This window comes from Henckelia pumila, chromosome 2 (assembly GCF_033568475.1).
Source record: "Henckelia pumila isolate YLH828 chromosome 2, ASM3356847v2, whole genome shotgun sequence".
In the NCBI taxonomy this organism is placed as follows: Eukaryota; Viridiplantae; Streptophyta; class Magnoliopsida; order Lamiales; family Gesneriaceae; genus Henckelia; species Henckelia pumila.
In genome coordinates this window covers 128131622-128158321 of record NC_133121.1, presented here as the reverse complement: position 1 = coordinate 128158321, position 26700 = coordinate 128131622, and the positions used below count along the sequence as shown (strand labels likewise).

At 34.1% G+C, this 26700-nt stretch overlaps 1 protein-coding gene, 1 long non-coding RNA gene, 1 other non-coding gene and 1 pseudogene across 4 annotated transcripts; 2 read left to right on the top strand and 2 right to left on the bottom strand.

Moving 5' to 3' along the window:
- Window positions 1-1634: 1634 nt before the first annotated feature.
- LOC140878380 (CBL-interacting serine/threonine-protein kinase 9-like) lies at window positions 1635-8080 on the bottom strand (annotated as a pseudogene).
- On the top strand, window positions 1822-2577 carry LOC140878381 (NAC domain-containing protein 43-like). The gene is made up of 3 exons (XM_073281981.1): window positions 1822-1985; window positions 2099-2297; window positions 2359-2577. Exons 1-3 carry the CDS (start codon window positions 1822-1824, stop codon window positions 2575-2577), a joined length of 582 nt encoding a protein of 193 aa, XP_073138082.1.
- Window positions 8081-10219: 2139 nt separating the features above from the next.
- On the top strand, window positions 10220-13360 carry LOC140884088 (uncharacterized). Of its 2 annotated transcripts, XR_012150548.1 has the most exons (5): window positions 10220-10383; window positions 10519-10574; window positions 11960-12504; window positions 12579-12805; window positions 12907-13360. It is a non-coding gene; the product is annotated as an uncharacterized lncRNA (long non-coding RNA). The 2 variants fall into 2 exon arrangements; XR_012150547.1 differs by having other exon boundaries at window positions 10519-12504.
- Window positions 13361-22140: 8780 nt separating this feature from the next.
- Window positions 22141-22246, bottom strand: LOC140885823 (small nucleolar RNA R71). Its single transcript, XR_012151238.1, has one exon. It is a non-coding gene; the product is annotated as a small nucleolar RNA R71 (small nucleolar RNA).
- Between the last annotated feature and the right edge of the window lie 4454 nt (window positions 22247-26700).

The following is a 26700-nucleotide window of genomic DNA, read 5'->3' as shown; positions in this document are numbered from 1 at the left end:
CCGAACTTTTCCCGACCCGAGTGGTCGGGATTTTTCCCGACCCGATCAATTTCGGGATCGAGATAGGCAACTCTTTCCGACGGGATTCCCGACCCGATCCGAATATAAAAATAATATTTTTAATTAAAAAATACATTTTTTAATTTTATGTTTTAATATTAATGGTTTATAATTATATACCATACAAATTTTTTTATATTTATCTTTTTTAATATTAACATTGAGTTATAAATTTTTATTTTGTTTTTTTAATTATTATGAATAATTATATGTTTCTTTATTAATCAAGTAGTTGTTTTATTTTATTTGTAATGTACTAAAAAGATGTTTTAGTTTTTTAATGATATATATATATAAAATGAAGAGGGCAATTTTGGGTAAATGAAAAACAGACCAAGACACCACAGTTTTTATAAGGCGCTTAGACTTAATAAATAGTAAAAGCTATTTAAATTAAAATATATTTAATATTATTATGTGTAATAATTAATTATTTTGTTAAAAAACAAAATAAAAAATTAAATTATGTAAATTTGGGTTGATCGGGTTACTCGAGTTCGAGTCGGTCGCTATTGATTTATTCGAATTTGGTTTGAGAAATTTTTAAAATTTTTTTGTACTTATTTATAGAATTAAGAAATATTTACTATATTTTTATATATTGTATGTTTGAAAAAAAAAATTTATTGTATATTGTATCATAGATTTTTAACATGTAATAATTATTTTGTAAAACATTGATTTTTAAAAACAAATTTTATTTTGTGTAGTAAGTATATTTTAAATTTTTACACTTGAACTTTCAAATTTAAAGTATATAGAACTATATAAGTGAGATTTTGTTATTATGTATTTAAATCAAAATATATTGATTATTATTATGTGTATTTAATTATTTTCTTAAAAATTTTAAAAAATCAAATATTTCGGGTCCAACCTGAACCCCAAAACCTCAAACTTAATTCAATAATTATATGGTCAACTCAGGTCGGGCTCAGTTTTGTCATCCCTAAAACTGCACAATAAATAATAAAATAAAAAATAATAATATTTTCGTTAAGAGTTTTTTTGAACAAAACAAGCAATTGTAGGTTGAAAATAAAGTTATTTTAAAAGAATTTTGATATACTTTCCCAATTTAATAAGACGTGTAACCTTTTATGTAAGACTCTATGTACACATATCATTATCCATTATATTGTCCACGTTTCTTTTTTTGTTTGTTCCCAATATAAAGTTATATACCATATTTAGTAATATTTTTTTACACCTCTTTACTAATATATTACTATTAATTATACCTTGAAAATTGTGCAATCATTTTTTAATACATTAAATAAGGATAAAATAAAAATTTTATATAAAATTTGATTTCTCAATAAATTTTTCTTAATCTGTGTGAAAAACAAAATATAAATATGTAATCAGGACGGAGAGAGTATGTATAATCTATTGCATTTGGTGCGTACGTACATGATATTAGTTTACTTGCAATTATGGGCTTTAGGTGGCTCGGTGGTTGATTCCATCGTCTTAATCATAGTAAGATATTAACTCACTGCCCCCACCATATTTTATATCACACCTGCCATGACATAAGACCCACCAACAATATGCACGCACCCCACTAATAAGAAACAGTCCCATGCGTTACTAGATATATATATTTAATCCAACACACTTTTAATTACAAGCCTAGGTAATTAGATCTTCTGTCCAAACAAATAATAAGTACACACACATATATGGACTATGTTGCTTAATTACTAGAACTAAATTAAGGTAATGATTGTCTCGGCGGCGGTGAGCTAGCTACACAGCATGAGCATCAGCGTTAATGGACAATCTCAAGTCCCACCAGGCTTCAGATTTCATCCCACAGAAGAGGAGCTTTTACAGTATTACTTGAGGAAGAAGGTTGCGGCAGACAAGATCGATTTGGATGTGATCCAGGATGTAGATCTCAACAAGCTTGAGCCCTCAGAGTGACTGGTACTTCTTCAGTCATAAAGACAAGTACCCAACAGGCACGCGCACCAATCGTGCCACAGCTGCTGGATTCTGGAAGGCTACCGGATGTGACAAAAGTAATCTATAGCAACTCAAGCCGAATTGGGATGAGGAAGACTCTTGTTTTCTACAAGGGTCGTGCCCGGAATGGTCAAAAGTCTGATTGGATCATGCATGAATATAGACTCGATGACAACAATAGTTCCTCAGTCACTACCAGTTGTGATAACAAGCATACGGAATATGTAAGTGAAAATCAATTTTCTGATCTGCGGGATTCTAAACCGGTGAGTGCCTATTTTATATATACGTGTGAATGTGATCCTGTTTCAAAAATGATGATTGAAGGTGTGCATTGATGACGTGCTGCAGGAAGAAGGCTGGGTGATTTGTCGAGTGTTTAAGAAGAAAAATCACTGCCACAGAGCATCAGCTGGGAGGCGCATGCTCAATACTATAGATGTTTCACCATATGACTGCGACGATGAAGAAAATGTAGAAAAAATGCTCCTACCATACCCATTTAACCCAAGAAATCCAGCGGTGCGGTGCCCAATGATAACATGATGGATTTAAGTCGAGGATTCTTGAAACTACCAAGACTGAGAGATATTTCCAGTGAAGAAGAAATAGCGGAACAGTCCCAGGGATCCATTAACTATGATAATTACTCAGAAATATTAGAAAGCAGTGGGCTTCAAGATTGGGCAGCTCTTGAGAAACGGGAAAATGATCAGCTATCGTGTTTCGCAAATCAAGATCATGATCCCGGATTGTTGTTGACTACGTTTGTTAATAATTATAATTATAGTAATAATAACCATGGTCAAAATATTGATCAATTAGTGCCTCAACTAAACGAGCAACAGGGGACTTCACTACAATACCCTACTGCCAATCAGCTGGATTCTCAGAATGACTGCTATCTGTGGAGAAACCATGGGCTCTTTCACTTGTCGTCTTAGTTACTGCTATTAGTAATGAATATAAACATATGTTAAAGCACGATGTAGTTAATAATACTGATGTGCAGGGACAATATATATGTTGGAAAATTAATAAAAATCTAGTGTTCTGGATGTTACCGTGACTCTCTATGTTTCTGGTATTGGCTACTTTAAGGACTCGATATGAAGCTTATTGATAGGTACAAATGACTTGACGCCTAATTTGTAATACCATATGAAAGATCTAGAAAGTTAATGTAGTCTGGGAAATGTGTACTTGGGAATTCCCATTACTATAATTTTATTGGCTGGTCTATGTTGGATAGGTTCGAACCATCATTCTTCATGCTATACAGCAGAGTCCAGTGATGGAGAAGTAGAAAGTATATACTTTGTGAATATAATGTGATTCATCGTTTTAGATGTTGAGTAACAAGTCAATCTGGAATGTTCGGGGTCCTAAATTGCAGAATGAATTCAACACTCACGTGAACAAATGGTTGGAATTTACATGAAAAAACTTTCAAAAGTTACTTCAAACGTGATTCCTTTCTCAAATGCTTACCAATTTACAATTGAATTATGTAAAGCAACAAAAGTCATCAAGAAGAAAAACAAGAGGAAAAAATCCCATACCCCACAATGCTCTTTTGAAGATCTAACTAAGTAGCTAATGACAAATTGTGATTATGATAGGAAAAGATCTGTAGATCATAATGAATTTTTACCAAAAAAAGACGTCCAGTTAAGATCAGAAGATAAAAAATAAAAAATTACCCATATGCCATATTATTTGCATCTGCAGGTATAAACAGAACGTTCAACTTGTCGCTTCTTTATTCAAATCAGAGGTCCAGACAACATCTTTCAGCCCAGATGAGAAGGTTTTGTAGAACTGTATCATGAAATGTAATAGCAGAAGAATTAAGATAGTCCATACGAATAAAAATATAAAAGTGATAGCTAATAGTTAGATATTGGCATGCCTTGTGGAACTCCAATGTGTCCCCACCAGTTTTACGGAGCTCAACCAGGTGCAATGAAGGAGCCACCTCAAAACCTGAAGTGAACAGCAGCCAGCTTGATGTTGATGAAAACCAGAAGGTAAGATCACATCCATGGCAAAAAAAAAATCTCATGGAATAGTTTACATAATGGTCCCTACTCCCTTGATTAATATCCATGGGATTTCTGTTAATTAAGCTTTAAGCAATTAAATATTGAGATAATTTAATTAATTTACCATCTACGATCCCAGGCAGTATCTTGACTCGTTACAGTACTATTTCAAACAGTAAGCAAGTCGATCCTAAAATCGACATGCATAAAACAAAATTAATTTGCCTAAACCAAGTTAATACCTCTGTAGCTACAGCAAGTTGCCCTTTCCTTCCACTCTTGTCACCTTGTAACTTCATCTGAATATGGTTAGGAAAACTTCAGATAAATATTGCATGCGTTAATATTATCCTTCAGTTGTAAGTACCAAAATCGTGGGATATCCAAAGAGTTGTATTATCACCTTATAGTTTCTTTTGTGAACATTAAAGCCCAAGGGTTTAGCTGTTTCCTCAATTTTTGACATTATTTCATTTGCTGGACATGTAGACGTAAGGCGAGTTTCTCTCTTCACCAGGCCCTGCAGTGTTTTTAACCGACACAAAAGTGATAAAGATTAGACACCAGATAATTTGAATTCAGTCATTCACAGATAACGGTGGAAGTTTCCTTGATAACTAGAATATAGCTAGAGCCATAAAAGTTTGCAACTACAAATAATCTGAAGAGGAAATTCTCCTATATCAAAGAATAGGTGGATGGTATGTTTCCAAACCGATTTTAACAACAAAATACACATCAATGACCACCACCAAAAGGAGGAAGAAGAGAAGAGTAGACACGTGAGATAACACATACCATCTGCTTATCGAACAAATTTTCGAGGCTGAAACCCTGAGTCCTAGATATAAGCTCGAAGGCATTCATGGAGACAGGTTTTTCTTTTCTTTCTGTGACAAGACAGTCCTGCAAAAGAATATGGAATCAGACCAAACCAAATGTAGCCATGCAGCGTCAGCAGGTTATACCAAACCAAAACTCCATTTGAATGAAAAGCTTACCTAAGGGATAAAACAAATACAAGTAAACTTACTTCAGAGTCATTAAAGACAGCATCAACATCGTCGACATTGACATCCTCTTCCTGCTTAAAACAGGGCTGCTTGTAATCTTTCTTTTTTTTTTTTTTTTTTTTGAGGAAGCTTGTAATCTTTCTTGAACCAATCATTTTCTAGAATTTCCGGAATAGTAATTCGCTGGAACATATAATACAATACAAAATTCAATACTCAAATATCTTTTATTAAAGCATGTGCATATATTAGGTTTTTAAAATGGTCAAATATTTGTTTTGTTGGTAGCTAAGCGGTAGTTGTATTGCTATCATATTTTTTCACTCCTTTGTGATTTTTGATCACTTATTTTAGAAGGGATAAGGAGTGCAGATCTGTGATCGAGGAGAGACCCGCAAGAAAAATCCAAATCTACCCTTTTGAAATCTGCACGTATATTTCAGCCAAAAAGGTATGAATGTGGCCTTTATCTTCATATAAAGAATTTTTTTTTATTTATTCAATAAATATTCTTTTACAAGAAAAATGAATATAAATTTACACCCAATAACCTTGACAAATAAATAACAAATACAAGATCCAAAAATAAACGACAATGCAACCGTGGTAATGCTTATAGTTTTGGACCTTACAGTGAGTGGATTTGGATCCAGAATACGCTTAATCAGCCTTTTAGCATTGGATGAAAACCATGGTGGAAACGGAAATTCAGCCTTGTGGATCTGAAAGAACACAGAGTGTTTTGAAGACATTCCACCATAACTCAGAACACAAAACAAAACTTGTTCAGAAACATACTTTCCTGTACAGAGCAACGACGTTGGGCTCATCGAAAGGCAAATATCCAGCCATCAAAACAAAGAGAATAACTCCACATGACCATACAGATATCTGATGCAGTACCATCATAGCCTTTATCATTGAGCACCTGATAAAAAGACATCTTAAATAATAGTAACCAAAATGTGCTTCTGACGACATCATGGTTCCATAAACCGCAAGTGGTACCTCTGGTGCTACATAATTTGGTGTGCCACAACCCTTGTGAAGCATCCCATCTTCCTACAGTAAGAATATTCATCATGAGATTTCCCTTGTTTCAATTATGATATTCTGGAGACAGGAAAACCAAATACTTGAAATGAATGAGAAAGAGTTTCGATTCCCAGACTCTTTTAAAGTACTCATGCAAATAACGGATAGAAGATACAAGGAACGCAACAAATCGTTAAAATCTCCACAGTTATGGATATTGGCAATTTGAACTACAGAAACTGCATATACCTACCCGGACCTGCTTTTGAAATGCACTCAATCCAAAATCTGAAACTTTAAGAACTCCATGAGAATCCAGCAACAGATTCTCTGGCTGAAAAGATACAAAGACAGATCACTTCTTCGTGAAAGAAGACAATAAAGATTCTGAAATTTTTTAGCTTAATAAGAGGCTTATGAACCATCAGATAGAGAATGGACTTTCTTCAACCTTCAAATCTCTGTGGTACACACCTCGACTGTGGCAGTAATCCACAGCATTGATGAGTTGTTGAAAGTACCTCCTAGCATCGCCTTCTTTAAGTTTCCCATATTTAGCCTATAATAAAAATAAATTAAGGACAGATTGCATCATTCCTGTTGTTACTGCCACATCAATCTAGAATAAACTCAAGCATCTGATAAGCAGTGAAGCAACCTTACATTAACACGGTTTTAAAAGTCGAATTTGGGGAAAATTGATATAAAAGCACAATAAATCAAAACTTACTATTTTATCAAATAGTTCTCCTCCACCGACATATTCAAGAACAATGTAGATCTTTGTTCTGCTTGCCATAACCTAGCACAGGCACAAACCAAGGTATATACAGCAGTTGTAGTACTGAGAGTTGGCTCACAGACACGAAGTTACCATTGAAACGGGTCACTCTATACTAACTAAGCAGCTGTAGCAAAACAGAAAATATATAATTTTTGTGGAATATCTTCAGGAGTACATTAAAAAATTGTAAGAGTAAACGACAGCACAATCACTCTATCAACAGGCATTAAGCATGGTCCATATGATATTAACTTCAAGTAAACATGTTCGGTATTTTCTCAAATAGAAGTATAGTCATACTCCTCCTGTCATATATTAAAAAATATGCGCTTCTAGAGGTCACTTTTACCGGTCATTTGCTGTGTTTTCAAGAGCTTGACAGAGTATACGAGAAGAGGAAGAAGGAAAAGAAGAAAAGGGAGAGGGAATGCATTGGAAATTTGAAACCTTTAATATATTTAAGACATTGGGATGCGTGATCATCTTCATCGTCGAAATTTCTCTTTTTATCTGCAAAACAAATGAGATCTGCGGGTGAAGAAAAATAGACGAAAAGGAAATCTATCAATCGACAAGTAATTGATTACAACAGGTATTTTAGTATCGTAAATTTAATTTTTTTTCATTATTAATCACGTGATTTTTCGACATGTAAGTGAAATTTCCTGTATTTACACCAGGAAATCCAAGATTTCAGTCGAACGACGATATTGGAGATCACATTCGTTCGCTCGGACGAACAAACGATTACATAAACAAACGCGTATGAAGATTGATATGCGGATTGGTGCGTATCGAATCAATAACATATCATCAATACGATTGAAATAGGAAGAACCTGTTCCACCATGTGATGCCTGAGCACTCGATGACGATCGATGATTTTGATTGCGACGGCGGATTCGCCGGTGATTTGGGTGTTCCTGGCAAACTTGACCCCCAGCTCGTACTTGCCCAATGCCCACGAGCGTCCGACTTCCCATCGCCGACGCCTTGCTCATCTCTCCAATCTTAAACTGAATCCAAAATTTTCTAAGATAGAAATCAGACTATGAATATTTATATTAAATAGTTAACGAGAGAGAAGAAGTAGGAGCGGTAACAATGAAGGTGTGTCGGAACGGAGCAGATGAACGCTCATCATTCATATTTGGCTGTTTCCTAATTCCCATAATTAGTTTGGCAAGACTTTGCAACAAATTATATTTATAGATTTATAAAAATATATATATATATATAGATTTATAAAAATATAGATTATGATTAAGTGAAATAATCTAGCGGTATCTAGTGTCTAAAAACAAACGATGAAAAACTGAAAATTCAGAAAACGAATAGTATTTTGTTAAATAAGTGATTTTATTTTCAACTTTTTACTAAAATCAATTTTGGAAAAGTTTGCAAAAAACTTGTGTGGCACAAGTTTTGCGATTCAATTTTGTGATACGTATTATTTGTATGATGTATTAAAAGTTATTATTTTAATATCAATAATATAACTTTTTACTGTAAATATAAGCATGTTCATCTGTCTTACGAATAAAGATTTGTAAAACCATATCACAAAAAATATACTACTAGTTTTTATATTTTAATTAGTTAAGCAAATGCTAACCCATACTCCGGGTTTATGAGACACACAAAACAGTTTTTATTAAAATCAAAAATAAAAAATCAGTAACAATAAACTGTACAAACATACCACGCGCTAAAAAATGCACTAGTATATTATTAGCTATCTCTACCCGTTTATACTATATCAACATTAATTGTTTTTAATATGATGACACATTTGTTTCCACCTCAATTTTAACTCAACGTTATATTTTAGCATATATTACCATTTTTTTTTTCATCTTTCTCTCAATTAACCCCTATAAATATGATAAATAAATTTTTGATTTGTTTATCAATCTTTGTAGATTTAATTATTTAAAATCATAATTTAAATATTTGTTTTAAAATTTATTGTTCATAAAAGATGATTATTAATATATTGTATTATTTTAGAATAATACTAAAGATACAACCAATATCTCGTACAACAATTATATCGTGAGTTTTTGCTATTATATCGTGAGATTTTGACAATATATCGTGAGATTTTTTATTCAATATTCATGAGATTTGATAAATAAAATATTTGTATCGATTTTTTATAGTGTGAGTTGTGTTGCACAAATTTATTCATGTATATAGCATTACTCATTATTTTATTATTTATACATTGTGACATGCATGTACATGATGCTAGTTATTACGAGTATATGGCTACAATCATGCAATTTGTTTTTGTTATTCACAGCATAAATGGACATCAAGGCTACCTTACAAGGATTTGATGTTTTTGGATATTTAATTGATTTTACTACAAATCTACTCAAATTAACTGGGCAATGGTTTCTCCATAGATTTTAAATTTATCATAATTCTATATATATATATATATATTTAATATCATATCGTCTTTTCAAATTTAAAAAAGTAGGATATTAGGCAACCGCAATTCGATTATCTAACTTTAAGGTTGTGTTTAAATTGAAGGACATGAAATAAGATATTTGTTATGAGAATTTGACTTTTGAGTGGTGAATTTGAAATAACATCCATTTCATGATAAATTGATAATCAACATTTCATTTACCTTTTGTAAATGTACGGTGGATTTTATATAAAATTAATATAAATTCAATAGAACAATCAAATAGATTTAAAATTCATAATTTCAATCATCATCTAGAGATGAAATTATAATTTCACCTTTTAAATTTAATATTTTTAAGGTTACGTTTGAATGAGATGGTTTTGATTTAAATGAATTATTTGATTTAGAGATAGATTTGAACGAAGGATTTGAAATGACAAATATATTGAATTTATTTAAAAATGAATCACAATTAAAGTTGCATGACATGCACCTACATGAATTAGCAAAGAGTGGATTTGAAATTCACTTAATATAATTAATTGAATTTAAAATCTATGGATTTAAAATTCATTGCTTCAAATTATTTCATCTAAGTCCAACCTTACCATTATTATTGAAATAAACGTGAAAACAATATCATTAAATAAAATTCATATAATGCTCCATAATATCTACTTGTCAAAACAGTATTATTAATTTTTTAAAGAAACAATATCATTAATAATTCAATCTTTGCTGCTTGGATGAGTGGATTTGGGCTGATTTGGATTTCAAATCCACGGCCCAAATCCACTCCAACTGTTTGGCACAGATTTGAGATTGCAAGTCTATTGATTTGGGCAGTCAATTTTTACCCTATTTTTCAAGGGATTTAAATCCATAGCCACAGCAGCTAATTTTAAATTTTTCTCGGCGTTGCTTTCTTCGAGTTTTTTCTTCGCTACGGTGTGGATCGTGCACGATTTTGCATTCTTCATGTTTTCTTCAAGCCAAAACCCTAATCGATTCCCGGGATGTGGATTTCCTGAAGCAATCTCAGCACCTCATGTACGTTTATATGATCGTCTGCACGATTTTGCATTCGTGATCCTGTATTTTGAAGTTAATTCATGTTTTTACCTTGGGAAAAAAAGGTTTCAGATTGGGGAGATTGCATGACAGCAACGCTATATTGTTTTGCAGATGTGTCTGCCGATTTTTCCAGGAACACCCTGAAATGTGATCTCGATTACATTTAGGTGCGCAATCTTTCCTTTCTTGCGGTAGTTTTCTGGTAAATTTGTTTGAATTCAGGCGGTATGTGTGATTTGAGCTGATTTCTTTGTATTTGTTAATGTGTGTTGTGATCCCCGATGATTATCTTTCTTTATTTTCCGATGGTCCACCACCATCTCCACCTTTCTGAAAACTGTTGAGTGTCAGTACTGGTTTGGTGCTTCCAGTCACCGGGGGAAAACATATGTATGTGGTATAAAACTTCCCCTGCTTACAGCAATCCAAGTCATTCTCTCGGTTACATTGGCCAGGAGGTGGCTTTTTTTTTTTTTTGAGAATGAAGGTGGCTTTTTTGCAATTCCCAAGTTCTTCTTATCATATAATCGTTTGTCAATTGCTCTTTGAATCAGTATCGGGTCACTAGATATTGGATGTGAAGTAGGATGAAGTAACCTGTTTATATAAGTTGTTCCCAGTAGAAAAGTCGAGAAAAGTGTTCAACGCTTATACTTGCCTGTTTTTTTTTTTTTTTTGTGTGTGAATTTAATTGGTTGAGATTGTTTGCACATTCCTTATAAATGTATAATATCAAGTGCTTCTGGCTTGGTGGTGGCATGCATGCATATGTAAAATATTTCTCAGGTGAGTTCCCCTATGCATTCAAGCTTTGGTGCTTGTTTTCTCATGTGATTTAATTTGGAAAAAAAAAAAGAAAAGAAGAAAAACTGAAGATCTGTACAAACCAAGATTTTAAAAGGGCCCAAAGCCATGTGCTTGGTTTTGACGTAGGCTTCAAATTTTGCTATTGAAGATTCATTTGGTTATGGATGCAAATCAAACACCTGTCCGTGACTTTTTTTCTTTCCACTCACTGTGTATTTTAGGTAATTCTTGCAGCTTGCAGTGCACTATGTTCTGTGGGTATATTTATTTTGGTTAAATATGTATTAAATGAATACTCAATGTAATTGAATTGTTTACAAAGCTCACTAATAATATAACACAAACCAAAATTCAAAAAAAAAAAATTCTATATCCAAAAATCCTAAACTTTTAGTGCTGTGGGTATATTTATTTTTCTTAAATCTGTATTAAATGAATACTCAATGTAATTGAATTGTTTACGTCCTAGGAGGTGCTTATACTTGCCTGTTTTTTTTTGTGTGTGAATTTAATTGGTTGAGATTGTTTGCACATTCCTTCGGCAGCTCGATGCAACCTACCATAATCAAAAGTCACAAATGCCATCCTATTATGTTATATATCCATGGTAGTCTCCTGTAGTTTAAAGAGGCATTATATGACATTCTGCTTGAATTTACTCTCTTGGGTTTTGCTCTTGTATTATGTTTATACATAAAATCTATTTTATTTGATTATCATCGTTTATATTGTATTTTAAATTTAGGTTCAATGGATATTGTTGAAAAAGATATATACGCGGGAAGAAAACGTTCACGATATGAATTTGAAAAGAACGACGAAGGGACATAAATAATTATTTTATTGGTAAATGTTCTTATTGGAATTATTGGAACTTGGCATCGTCAAAGATATATGATCAAAGATGTGTTAACGAGTGATTATCATATAAGGGCTTATCAAAAGTCAATTTGGATGAAATGTTTAAGTCATGAACCTACTTGTATGAGCCAGTTGCGTATAAACATTAGAGTATTTAATAGGTTGTGTCATATATTGCGTTGTGAAGGAGATTTAAATGTTACAAAAAATGTAACATTAGAAGAAATTGTGGCATACTTTTTGTATATTATAGGACATGATCAAAAACATAATACTATTAAAGCCGTATTTGGACGCTCTAAAGAAACTGTTAGCAGACAATTTCATATAGTTTTGCGGGCGGTCTTGAAAATAGGAAAGCTTTATATTAAGCAACAATCAAGTGGAATACGTCACGAAAGAGATCTTGACAAGTGGAAATGGTTCCCGGTAAATTTCAAAATAATTTTAAATATTTTATGTATTTTTTCATCTTTCTTTGAACTGATTAATGAGAACTCTAGAATGCAGTGGGAGCTTTAGATGGAACATTTATTAAACTCACAGTTCCCGCTCAAGATCGGAGTCTATATAGGAGTAGAAAAGGTGATTTGTGTACTAACGTCTTAGGAGCATGTGATGCTAACTTGAAATTTCCATGTGCTACCTGGATGGGAGGGATCCGCTTCAGATGCTCGAGTACTACGTGATGCAATGAGTAGACATAATAATGGCTTAAAAGTTAACATTAGTAAGTTAAAAATGCTTGAGTAGATTTAAGTTTTTATTTTTTATTTTTTTAAAATAAAGGTTTGCAATCTCTAACTTCATATTTTTGTAAATTGTGTTTAGATGAGTATTATCTTGTTGATGCTGGATATACAAATGGTCTTGGTTTTCTTGCAACTTTCAGAGCAACTCGTTATCATCTCAACGACTGGAGAGGAAACACCCCAAGAAATTATAAAGAATTGTTCAATTTTCGACACTCTTCTACACGAAATGCAATTGAAAAGAGTTTTGGTTTGCTTAAAAAAAGATGGGCAATTTTGCGCACTGCTTGCTTTTATGATCTAAAAACACAAATTAGAATCATCAATGTTTGTTGCATTTTACATAACTTTATCCGCGATGAGATGCCGGAGGATCCATTATTAGATTAAGTGGATCGAGAATTAGGACAAATGGTTGTGACGGAAAATGATTCGGGTGATGAAAAAGAACAAATAATGACAGTTCGAACAACAAGGGAATGAACTATGTTTCGAGAAACTTTGGCTATGCAAATGTATGAAGAATATCGAGCTCGTCGAAGAATTTAGTTGTTGGATACATTAAATCTATTTTATTTTGAGTTGGATATTGGATATGTGTTATTATAAATTTTTTTATTGGTGTATGTTACTAGGGGTGAGCATTCGGCCGGTTCGGTCACCGACCGAACCGAATTTCCAATAATCGAACCGATCCGATTTTTTTTAGAAGAACCGAACCGATCAAAATTATTATAAAAACCGATGAAAATCGAACCGAATTAAAATCGATTCATTTGGTCGGTTACCAAATTAACCGATTTACTCGTGAAAAAAAAAAGAAAACACACACGTTTTCCTCCACTGCCCACATAAATTTATGAAAACATTTGAGTGTTCTTCAATGATCTTATTTACAATAGGAGATGAAAAATCAATAAAATTTTAATTTGATTATAGAATGATTATACGAAAACGAAAAATATTTCTTATGTCACTAGCATGATGAAAAAGAAATTGTCAACGAATTTGATTGTTTTATGTTGAAACTCAGGTATTTGATGGACATGATTTTTTTATCTTATGAAGTTTAATTATAATAAGATATATATTTGTTTTTGAGAAAAAATATAAAATAGTTTTTAAAAATTTTTATATACGTAAATTTAGTATTTAATACAATTTAAATAAATAAAATGTAAATTTATATTATTGTAAATTGGACAAGGTTATTTTGAAATAATAATACTTGTTTTAATTTCAATATATATAAAAAAATAAAGAATAATATAGTATACTTTTCTACGATATGAAATTCTTAAATTTTTTAGTCAAACAACACATTTCTAATAAATGAATTTAAAATTTACTTTGAAATTCTACGTTAATCCAAGCAAGGGAATGAATTAATTTAAAATTCACTTTGAAATTTTATGTTGATCCAAGCAAGGAATTTAATAAAAGGAGGATTTAAATCAATGATTTTCAAATCCATTAATTTGAAATCCTCTCACAAATCCAAATATACTCATCCAAGCACAGCCTGAATTAATTTGAATGTATGTATTGGGCCTTTGGGCCCAATTATGTGAATAGAGATTGGTGAAAATTGGAGTTTCGAGCCCAATTATGTATTCGGCACTTTTTTCTTGAAACCTATTTCTTACTGTTATTGCTTAGTTGGGCTTCTGGGCCCAATTGTGTATTTGGCATTTCTTTTCCCCTTGAAAGTTGAAATCTTTTTAGCTTTATGTTTTTTTACGAATGTTTCAATACTTACACAGCTACACGATCGAAATTAAAAATCAACTGCACAAACAAATAGTTGTGACACGATTATATTTTTCATAATTTTTCTCCCAAATCATTAAATATCTCACATCTTTTAACTATTATAATTATAATTATAATTAATAACATTTTTTATGGATCTTATTTCTTTTATTTTTAATCAAGGGAATGAATATGGAAATATAACTTTTTACACAGTTGGTGTATCATGTATGAGTAGGGGTGTAAGGAAATGAAGCTACTCGTGAGTAGCTCGGTCAAATCGAGCTCGAGCAGCTCGATCCTTCATTCTAGTCGAGCTCGAGCTTCATTTGTTTCTGTTTGAGTAGCTCGCGAGCTACTCGATAAGATATATATATATAGAGTTTTTTTCAAGTGCCCACCTATCATGCCCACCAATGATGTGACACTATTCTATTGGATGTGATAAAAATGTGATAAATTATAAGTCCAATAGAATAGTGCCACATCATTAGTGGGCATGATAGGTGGACACTTTAAAAAATATATAAGTCCAATATATATATAGATCCGATCACCTGCATTTTTGTATTTGTAGTGGGCACTATGGTTAACTCTCCTAAATTGTAATTTGTAAAATAAAATATTATACCCATCGTGCCCACTACAAAATGTAAATTTATATTATTTTAAATTGGACAAGGTTAACTCTCCTAAATTGTAATTTGTAAAATAAAATATTATATAGACTTCGAATTATAACCAAATACATCTGATGTACCATACGTACTAACACTAAAAAAAACCCGAAATTTTGCAACGGTTGCGACGGTTTAAAATAAACCGTTGCAAATTATAACAACATTTTAAAATTTAAGCGTCTCTATTACGACGGTTAGGCACAACCGTCGCAATTTTCTTCTACACGTCTCATTTATTGTACGTGAGGAAAATGATCTTTTATATTGCAACGGTTTTTCAAAAATCGTCGCGAAAAATTGGATATAAATATACATTCGCGGAATGCTAACTTCACAAATCAAGAGAAATACATAATATAATCTACATATATTTATAATCAATCATTACACCATCGAAGTTTCTCTTATTCGCTTCTCAAATTCCGAAAGCTAAAAGAAGAGGTACGTAATTTGCATACGACAACAGTTTTTTTAATTGTGGTATACTTGTTTTGTTATGTGTAATGTTCTAAGAATTATTTTGTTTGAATTATATATTTTTGGTCAAATATATTATTGTTGTCTATTTCGAATACGATTCAACTTATTTTATAATTTTTATTTTCTTTGCATTCACAATGTTTTTAATAATTACTTGTAAAAGATTTTTTGTTTGGGTGTGTTGGGTTGCTTATAGATTATTTTTTATAATTTGTGCATGTGACTGGTCAGTGCGCTTTTATAGATAATTAAGTAAATAAATTTCGTTCAAGTTTGTGAATATGTTTTGATACGAACATTTAAGTATTATTATACTGTAGGACCGAATGGCTTACGACCGAAGTTGGATGGATCAGCGAATGGTTAATGGATTTTTGCCTGATGAATTCATTAATGGGGTGAAGGTATTTGTTGCTTTTGCAAAAAGTAATCCGACATGTTTACCCGACGGATCTATAAGGTGTCCATGCAACCGAAATAAATGTCAGAATCTAACTTACTTAGACGAGTACACGATGAAGTTACACTTGTTCAGATATGAGTTTGTTCCTAACTACTACAATTGGTTCTTTCATGGGGAAGATTACATCCGTCCATCGTTTCCAGGAGTTAATATGGATGCACCATCTTCGTCTCGAAGTAGACGGCGTATGACCACAGACGCTTTGCCAACTAACTTTGCGACATCAATGGATCCAGACAGATATTCTGAAAGTGAATACCAATTCGGATTCGAACAACCTTCTTATGATTACCAAAATGTTAATGAGGAGGCAGTGGTGAACGAGGATCCTGACGCCAATGTCGTCGAGGATCCCAACGTCAACGTAATCGAGGAGGATCCTAACATCATTGCCAGGGCTCTATATGATATGATAAAATCGACGGAGAAGGAAATTTGGGAAGGGAGTTGTAACGTCCAAAAAAAAAAATTATTATCGAAGTAATTGACAATTAAATAATTATTGAACTGTTAAAATAATTATTACTGCCAAATGAGTTATAGAGTGTATTCATAAAATACACGTGTTAATTAGTCAATGAGTTTGACTATTTTTGGATATCTGGAAATATTGGTGAGATTTTTGAGTTTTGGGCTCGATTTTGTTGGATTTGGAAGTGTTATTAGATGCTAATGTTGGATTTGAGATATGATGATGATCATGTTTAAGATGCAGCATTATATAATGTTTTTAAGATTATGCATGTATAAGTATATTCATGATATTTTATATGATGTGTGCTTGCATGTGATTTCACGTTGTTATCATTGGATAGAACATGTTGAGCCTCTAGGCTCATTAGACTTAAATCGTGCAGGTGGACAAGAGTTTGTTGTTGAGCATGTAGCCCCGATTGGTGGTGAGGACGTATGAGCTTCCAGGCAGCTAGCTCACCCGTGACCGATGCTCAGTTTATGTTTAGTGGTTTTGAGATTTAAAACAGTTATTTCCGCACATGTTTAATATTTTCTCTTTCACAGTTTATTGATTTTTGAAATATTTTGCGTATGCATGAGTTTTGCGTATGCATGGATGATAGGATTCTTTTTCACGCGTTTTATTGCATGATTTTTATGTGTTTCGCATTCGTTTCGTGTCATTTTGTTTGTTTTAATCTAATCTTGTTTGCATTTAGTGTTTTCCCTTGCATTTTGTTCACTCCTCTCGATTGGTGGTTGATTTGGCAGGAAAATAAGAAACATTTCAGATTTTGGGCAGAAAGCATAGTGCGCTCGGGCTGCAATATTCTACCGCCCGAGCGCAATATTGAAAAGCAAAATAGTGAGTCAGAGAGGGGTGCACTCGAGCGGTAATTTATTACCGCTCGAGCGCGTGCTCGAAAAAATGCAGCTGAAAATATCAGAGGACCCAGCGCCCGAGCTGCCAAATTCTACCACTCGGGCGCTCTCGCGTAATTTGGAAATTTTTAATTCCGGGTGTTTTACATGAAAAGGACTCTGGGGGCAATATAAATAGAATATTTTCAGACTTTTTGAGGTTTGGACGTACTGAAGATTGAAGGAAGGCGTGAAACGACCCTAACTCTATAATAAATAAATATGCGGAATTTTTTTTTTTTTATATATACTTACTAAATAAAATATGTACATATATGCCCATACAAATATACACAGAATAAAAAGATTTAAAAATAAATAAATAAATAATTAAATACTTAAATAAAAATGCATTCTTTAAAATAAACTAAATAAATATCTGAGTCAAACAATTTATTAAAAATACTGCATAAATGAAATGAATAAAATTTGCATGCACTGAAAATATTAAATAAAATATTCTAGACTCTCAACCTCTAAAAGTAATAAAAATGTATCATGCTAAAATATTCAAAAACAACATGCATGGTGACTCAGAAGCTATCACGGTCACGGGGCCACTGCATGTCTGCTCATACATCCTCGCCTCCGGTGGGTACAATCTCATCCTCAACGTACTCACCTGCATCATACCAGTGTAGTGAGCCTAGAGGCCCAACATGCTAACATAACAAGTGTTTAAAATAATTTAAAACAATTAAATACTAATACATACATATACATGAATGAGCATGCTTCAAAATTACATAACATAACTTAACTTAAATAAACTTAAATAACATAATACATAACATTGTTGAGCAAATTAATTTTCTAACATAGCATGGTTGTATCCGTAGTGTAACCTTAAATCATACATTAAATACTGATCAGCGTGGAAACCAACGTACGTGGCCGGTGACGAATCACCTCTTAAATTGGCAGTAAACTGCCCTTCAATCATATGGGGACGAATCCCCCTTAAATTGTCACACTACTTCAACTTCCAACATAAAATATTTTCTTGCTCAACCTTAAACATTTAATCATGCATAAAATATTATTTCATGAATGCATGTACTTGAATAAAATGTGTGTCCTTCATATATATTTAATTTAATTTCTTACTAACATATAAATATTAAAATAACTTAAATGCATAAAAATAATTAAATATATATTCAGGACACATGCAAATTTTCATGGATCGTACTGGACTGCTGGCCCTAACACTCAAGCCCATTTACTTAAATCTGGCCCATTAACACTGAGACTGGCCCATTAATATACTTAAGCCCAATAAAATTATTCTAAGTCCAATTAAATTAATTTAAGCCCATTAAAATACACTAAGCCCAATAACAACTTAAACTGGCCCAATGGGCCCAAAAACCCAAAGACTGGCCCAATAATTTTCACGGGCCCTAAAGCCATAAAAATTATTGGACTCACTTAATTAAATTAATTAAGCCTAAAATAAATAAATTTGACTCAAAATAATTAAATGGAGCCCAATTAAATTTGGGATTTAATTAGGCCCATTAAATACTTAATTAAACTTAAAACTTAAAAATAAAAATACCCGAGCCCGAAGCACTTAACCCGGACCCGGACCCAACTAACATAACCCATGACCCACTGACCCGACCCGGAACCCACAGCCCGACCCGGACCAGCTAGAAACCCTAGAACCCGAACCCCTCTCTTATCCTTCTCCTCGGCCGCGAGCAGCAGCTTTCCGGGGCTGCTGCTGCCATGCTCCGGCCGTCCCCTGGCCGGAGCACCACCACCTACCCCTAGCCCTCTTCAAGACGTTTCCAACAAGCTAAAAACCAGCCCAAACCGATCCCTAACGAAGGAGAACGAAGCAAAACCATCTATCCCTTAATCTGCTTGCGTCCTGCGCGCAACGCCGGACTTCCGACCGTTCGGCCGCCCAGATCCGACCACCACTGTCCGGAGCACAACTTGGATTACCTTTCCCTATGTCTTGTGGTTCTAACCCAACTGGAATCAGTCTAAAACACGCCTTATGGACCGAGAACGACCCAATCTCCCAACATCGCTCAACCTGCGCACCCTAGGATGTGTTCTGAACCAGCTCCTCTCCTGGCCATGCATGGCTCGAACCAGGCAAGCCATTCAATCCTAGGGACCCTAAGACATCACCCTAGACGTGGCCAGCAGCCCTGGATCGGCCCCTTCCTTAAAAACATGAGTATGCAAACCAAAATAATGCAAGAACAAGGTGCAACGTCCAAAACCGAAATTTTCTGGAAAAATCTTGGAAAAGTTTGATGTATACACGATACACACATGCATATACTGATATGGAGAAGAAAAGAGAAGGAAAAATCATGCCTTTCACCGAAGTAGTAGAGAAAACGAGAAGGCGACGAGTCCGGGACGACGGGGGCGATGACAACCGACTTGAACCTTCAAAAATGAGCTATGGAGTTCTTCAAGGATTGCTAGGTGAAGAAGATGAATATGGAGAATGGAGGGAGGCGGCTGATGGCTTGGTCGATGGGTTTGGGTAGATTAGGTTAGGGTTTTTAATATTAAGAAAATAGGGTAATTAATATATTATTAAGGATATTAAATATATAGATAAAATATAACTTAACACAAAACTCTAAAAGAAATATTTAAAAATCTGAAACATTAATAAAAATCCCGAAATTAAAATTAAGGGAATTTTTAAAAGTGATTAAAAGTCATTATCTTGGCTAGTTTTGGATAAAAAGGACTCCTAAAATTATATAAAATTAAATACTTAAAATTTTGAGATAATAAAACTCAAAATAATATTTTAGGGCTCTAAAAAGGCTCATAAAATAATTTGGCTAGAAAGTTGTCATCTCGTCCGTCCACGGTCCCGTCTACGCGATCAAATAATTAAAATACTAAAAATCATAAAAATTTACTAATTATGGGTTAAATGCTTAAAAATTAAATTAAATCATGCACAAATAATTCACATAATTATTTAACCCATAAATCTAAAATTTAAATAATTAAATATCCTAATTGTGCAGGCGGATTTACGTAATTAAAAATATCGGGTGTTACAAGGCGGCTGCGAAGAGATTGGAAGATTCTCCTTGGCGTTTCTGAGTTTTCTTTTCTTCCAAACTTTGAGTTCTTATGTTAAAACATTGTTAGATTGATTTTTATTATGAGTTGGAGTATCTAAACTCTTTTTGTTCAGATTTAGGGGATCCGACCCTAACTTTTGACTCTTGAATATTGATTATCAACTTTTGACGAGTGTTTAATTATGTTATTGGTTTGATTTGAATTATTGAAGCATAGCTAACTTTTACAATATCTAATATTGTGATTTGTTTCGAAAGAAAAATTCATGATAAGAAAAGATAACATAGTTCATGGATCTATAATTTGCATAGATATATGGAATTGGATACATGTTGATAGTGATAGTCCAATAGGTCGAAAGCTAAGAGATTCCAAGAGTCGTTCATGCAATTCGTACATGATAAATAATCGAATACATTTAATTATTTCATGGTATTGAATTAGTTTATCATAACTTGAAAGAGTATGTTAATTTATTAAGAAATATCGTCAAAAGCATGAGTTGATTGTTGGAAATTGATTTTCAGAGTCGAAGAGGGGAAGGTGAACCGAAATCTCAACAATTTTCATAAACTTCTGATTTAAATTTTCAGAGAAATAATTATTTTAAATCTCTTATTGTTCTTGTCTTTAGTTAATTATTTGCTCATAGTAGTTGAATAGAAAAATTCCAAATTTTCGTTTAAACTTTCTAAAAAAGAATCTTTTGAGTGGAACTGTTTACACAGTCTCTGAGGACGATACTCTTACGTATTTACTATATTAAAATTTAACTCGTGCACTTGCGATAATTTCGAGCATAATTGAAAGATATTTATATTGATTTTAAGTGTTAGTATTTGCTCGATCAAGTTTTTGGCGCCGTTGCTGGGGACTGTTGATTTACAATTTACCACTTAGTGATTTTCTTTAGTTTGTTTACAAATTTTACCCTACTGATCTCTCAATTTCTGCAGGCATAACCTTTGGTGCATGCTACGATCATCACACTCAAAACTCGTACCGTTCGATCCTGAAATTGAAAGAACTTTTTGTGCGAGGAGGAGACAACAAGGAGCTCTGATGGCTGAAACGAACCACCACGTAGAGAAGGCGAGGACGAAAATAGGCCACCTGCTCATAGATCCATGATGGAATGCGCTCAACCATCCATCAATGGTTCTAGGCCCAGCATCATTCGACCAGTAATTCATGCTAATCAAGATAAAACCCGCCATTATTCAGATGATTCAGAATACAGTTCAATTTGGTGGAACCACTTTAGATGATCCGAATGCTCACATTGCAAATTTTTTAGAAATTTGTGATATTTTTAAGCATCAGAGGGTTTCTAACGACGCTGTTCATTTACGTTTATTCCATTTTTCACTGCGAGACAAAGCTAAGGCATGGCTTAATTGTTTACCTGCAGGTTCCATCACTACATGGGAGGACATGGCCAAAGCGTTTATCACCAAATAATTCCCTCCATCCAAGTCTATGAAGTTGCGGACAGAAATTACAACTTTCTCTCAATCGGAGCAGGAATCACTCTATGAAGCATGAGAGCGCTATAAAGATCTATTGAGAAGATGCCCACATCATGAATTTCCAGACTGGCTGGTCGTACAAACTTTCTATTATGGTTTACTTTCTACTAACAGTAATATGATAGATGCAGCCGCATGTGGAAATATTTTAAGAAAGTCACCGGAGGAGGGCTACGAATCATTGGAAGAGATGGATTCGAGCAGTTATCATCCTCAGTCTGAGAGGAATATGCCCAGAAAAACTGCAGGACTTCACCATGTAGACGCAATCACTGCGATGTCTGCTCAGTTGGAGGCTCTCACAAAGAAAATTGATGGGTTGAGCATGGGAAATTCAGCTATGCATATACAAGAAGTGTTTTGTGACGAGGTGAGCATTTTGTAAATGAGTGTCAGGATGATAACCCATCTTATGTGCCAGAGGGGGTGCCAGTCAACCGGGTGGGCAATCAGAATCGCCCCAGAAACAACCCATATTCAAACACATACAATCCGGGTTGGAGGCAACATCCAAATTTCTCTTGGGGTCGTCAGAATAACCAGTCTCGACCACAAGGAAATCAAAACTATGGCAAGCAACACCATGAGGAGAAGTCATCGTTGGAGCAAATGATGACGAAGTTTATCTCTGCCACTGAAACCAGGATGCAAAACCAAGATGCATCAATAAATAATTTGGATAATCAAATAGGGCAGTTGGCAAAATCAATGTCCAACAGAGAGCCTGGAACATTACCGAGCGATACAGAGAAAAATCCAAGAGAGCAAGTAAAGGCCGTATAATTGGAGCGGAATGAAATTGGAGGCCAAGGTGACTGAGCCAAACGAGAATCAGGATGAAGGCAAGCAAGGAGCCTCGATAGGTAAGTTATCTAACTCTACACAAACATCCACAGTACAACCTAATATAGTTATCCCACCCCGTTTCCTGCGGCACTGAAGAAAGCTAAGATTGATGCACAATTTGCTAAATTTCTTGAGGTATTTTAAAAATTGTAGATAAATATTCCTTTTGCAGACGCTTTGTTGCAAATGCCTAGTTATGCAAAGTTTTTGAAGGAAATCTTAGCCAGCAAGAGAAAGATAGAGGCACATGCAATGGTGAACCTAACTGAGAATTGTTCTGCCTTAGTGCAAAACAAAATCCCTCCTAAGTTGAAAGATCCAGGGAGTTTTTATATCCCTTGCATGATTGGAAATGTCTCTTTTCATAAGGCTATTTGTGATTTAGGTGCGAGCATTAACTTGATTCCGTTTTCTGTTTTTAGGAAACTTGGGATGGGAGAACCACATCCTACAAGGATGTCGTTGCAGCTTGCAGATAGATCCATAAAATACCCACGAGGGTTAATAGAAGATGTGTTGGTCAAATTCGACAAATTCATATTTCCAGTCGACTTCGTGGTACTTGATATGGAAGAGGATGCAGAGATGCCATTGATCTTGGGTCGACCCTTCTTGGCAACCGGAAAATCAATAATTGATGTACAAAAAGGGAAGTTGTCATTAAGAGTAGGAGAAGAGGAGATCACCTTTGATGTCTTTGATGCAATCAAGCATTCACTACATGATCATGATTGTTATAGAATAGATGACTTGGATTCACTTGTGTATAACTTTGTTCAAGGAGAGTTGAAGGATCTCGTTGAAGCCGCACTCACCAGTAATAGAAGTGAGGACGCCGTGGATGAAGAGATTGCAGATATAATAGCTTATCTTAATGAAAGTTCTCCATTAAAGAAGCCATTGAGGCTCCGACTTGAAGATTTGGGAGACATGAAAGATCTATCTCCTCAGAAGCCCAGTCTTGAAACACCACCGATTCTCGAATTAAAACCCTTACCTGTACATCTGAAATATGTTTATTTGGGCAAAGATAATAATTTACCTGTTATTATCTCATCTTTTTGACAGATTCCATGGAGGAAAAATTGGTGGAAGTCTTGAGGGAACACAAAGGGGAATTTGCTTGGAAGGTAGCGGAGGTCAAGGGAATCAATTCATCAGTTTGCATGCACAAAATTTTAATGGAAGAGAAGTATGCACCTTTGGTTCAACCACAGAGGAGACTTAACCCGAAGATGCAAGAGGTAGTGAAAGTTGAGACCACTAAACTTCTGGATGCAGGTATTATTTATCCTATCTCTGACAGTGCATGGGTGATAAGTGCATTTTGTGTGCATTTTTATGTATTTTTTATGTCTAATTTTCATTCATTCATATTATTTAATTTGTGTTTTCATGAGTTTTACTTATGATTTATTGCATGCGTGTGCATTTCACTCTTCGGGTTAATTTTGCAGGAAAATGGATTTAGAAAGAATGAATTACGGAGCAGCCATGATACAAAATTAATTTTTAATTTTAGAAATATCAAAATCCGATCTCACCGTTCACAATGAAGTTCAAGATGTTTTGAAGCTCCTGTCAAAATTTCAGATCTCATCGTTTACTATTTTTTTACCGCCCGAGCGCTCTCGCGATTTTGGAAAATTGTATTTCTCGGGTGTTTTGAAAGGAAAGAAGTCTTGGGCCACATAAATAGAAGAAAGACTGACGTTTTGAGGGTTGGACATCATCGATACACGCAGAGAAAAGGCGGCGGCCATCAAGAGGGTGAAGAACGTGAAGAACTCAAGGAAGAACAACAACCAAAGAGAATCGATTTTCTTCTTTTCTTCTTTGATTATTTTTATTTGTTGGGATTTAGGGGATTCTACCCCCAAAACTATGTTTTGATTTCTTTTTGAAGATTGAATTTGGTTTTTAAGCATTCTTGATTATATTATTGTGTTTATTGCAATTTTGGAGTTTGATCAAATTTTTATTAATTTTATGTGTTATAATTGATACCGAGAGGAGATTTTATGACATGAAAGGGTAATATAATCCATGGATCTACAACTTGCATTAGGGGTGGGCGTTTAGTGTCGGGTATCGGGTACCCAACCCGACCCGACCCGATCGGGTAAAACCCGATAGGGTCGGGTATTTTTTAAAAATATCGGGTTTGGGTTTTTATATTGAGGTCGGGTTGGTGTCGGGTAGACCTAGCCACGGTCCGGGTTGGCTTTTAGCCAACCCTTAACCGGCCTGCCAATTGCCGGTTTCGGTCCGAGTCGGTGAACTGGCGGTTTCGGTTCGGGTCCGGTTAACCGCCGGTTCAGGGTGGTCCGGGCTAACCCGTGCTATTTAAAAAAAAAAAAAAATTTGCAGCGCCCCAGCATTGCATTGGCGGCGCTGGGCGCTAAACCTTCGAATTAAATTCGAAGGGGAAGCGCCCCAGCGCTGCCAATGTAGCGCTGGGGCGCGGCACCTTCGAATTTAATTCGAAGAGCATCGCCCCAGCGCAGCCAATGCCGCGCTGGGGCGCTGCACCTTCGAAATTTAATTTTTTTAAAATTTTTAAACAGATTTTTAATAAGACATATTCTTTAAATAATCTCAATCAAATATTTCATATCTCCATAATAAAAATCTATTACATTTATTAAATAAACAATATAATAGAATTTCAACATCTTAATATCTTATGACTTAATATTACAAATCTATTACATTTTATTCTACTTCACTCGCATTTCCTCCCGTCGTAGTTCCGGATGTTCCTTCGGTATCATCTTGGTCTTCTTCATCACTTTGAATATGTTGTGTTCGAGTAGCGGCTTTTGACCAATCATTGAGCAAACATTGGGCTTCCAAATTTTCCGGCCTTAAGCTAGAACGTCTCTCGTCCATTGTATTTCCTCCAATACTAAATGCTTGCTCCACTGCAACTGTTGAAACCGGACAAGCTAGAATTTCTTTTGCCATTATAGCCAAAATTGGATATATTTGTGTTTTTTGCGACCACCATCTCAAAATGCCGAAGTTTTCCTCATCTGTATCACTAAAATCAAAAGTAGTGGTAAAATAATTCTCAAGTTTCTGACTGGAACTTGAGGATCCTCATGGACGTTTCGTCCGTTCCCTTAATAAAAGTTGTGCTTTAGTAAGTTTAGAAGTAACATTACTAGTTGCAGTGGATTGTGTTTCATGTGAAACAATTTGTCCACCATATTTGATGTTATATTCATTATAAATATCAAGTAAATGAGTTTTAATATTAAACAAAATCAATGAGATAGAAGGAATCGTTTCCGCAATAGGCTCCAAAGATTCATAATATAATGTTAACATGTCGCTTAAGCCATCTAATTTAAGTCTAGGATCTAAAACAAAAGCACATAAAAAAATTTCAGGAATGAGCAAAAAATATTTTTCCCATTTTGCTTTCATGACGAGAATACATTGAGATAAAGCACTATCATTCGAATTAACATGTTCATGAAAAATACAAGCAATGTTGCAACAATGTGTTAAAACTAAATGTGAAGTAGGGTAATAAACACGGGATAATTGGTCACTAGCATCATTAAAAACTTTTAAAATTTCACAAATACTAGTGCATATGTTCCATTGATTTGAAAACAAATAAATATCATGAGCTTGAACAAATTGATGAAAAAATGTAC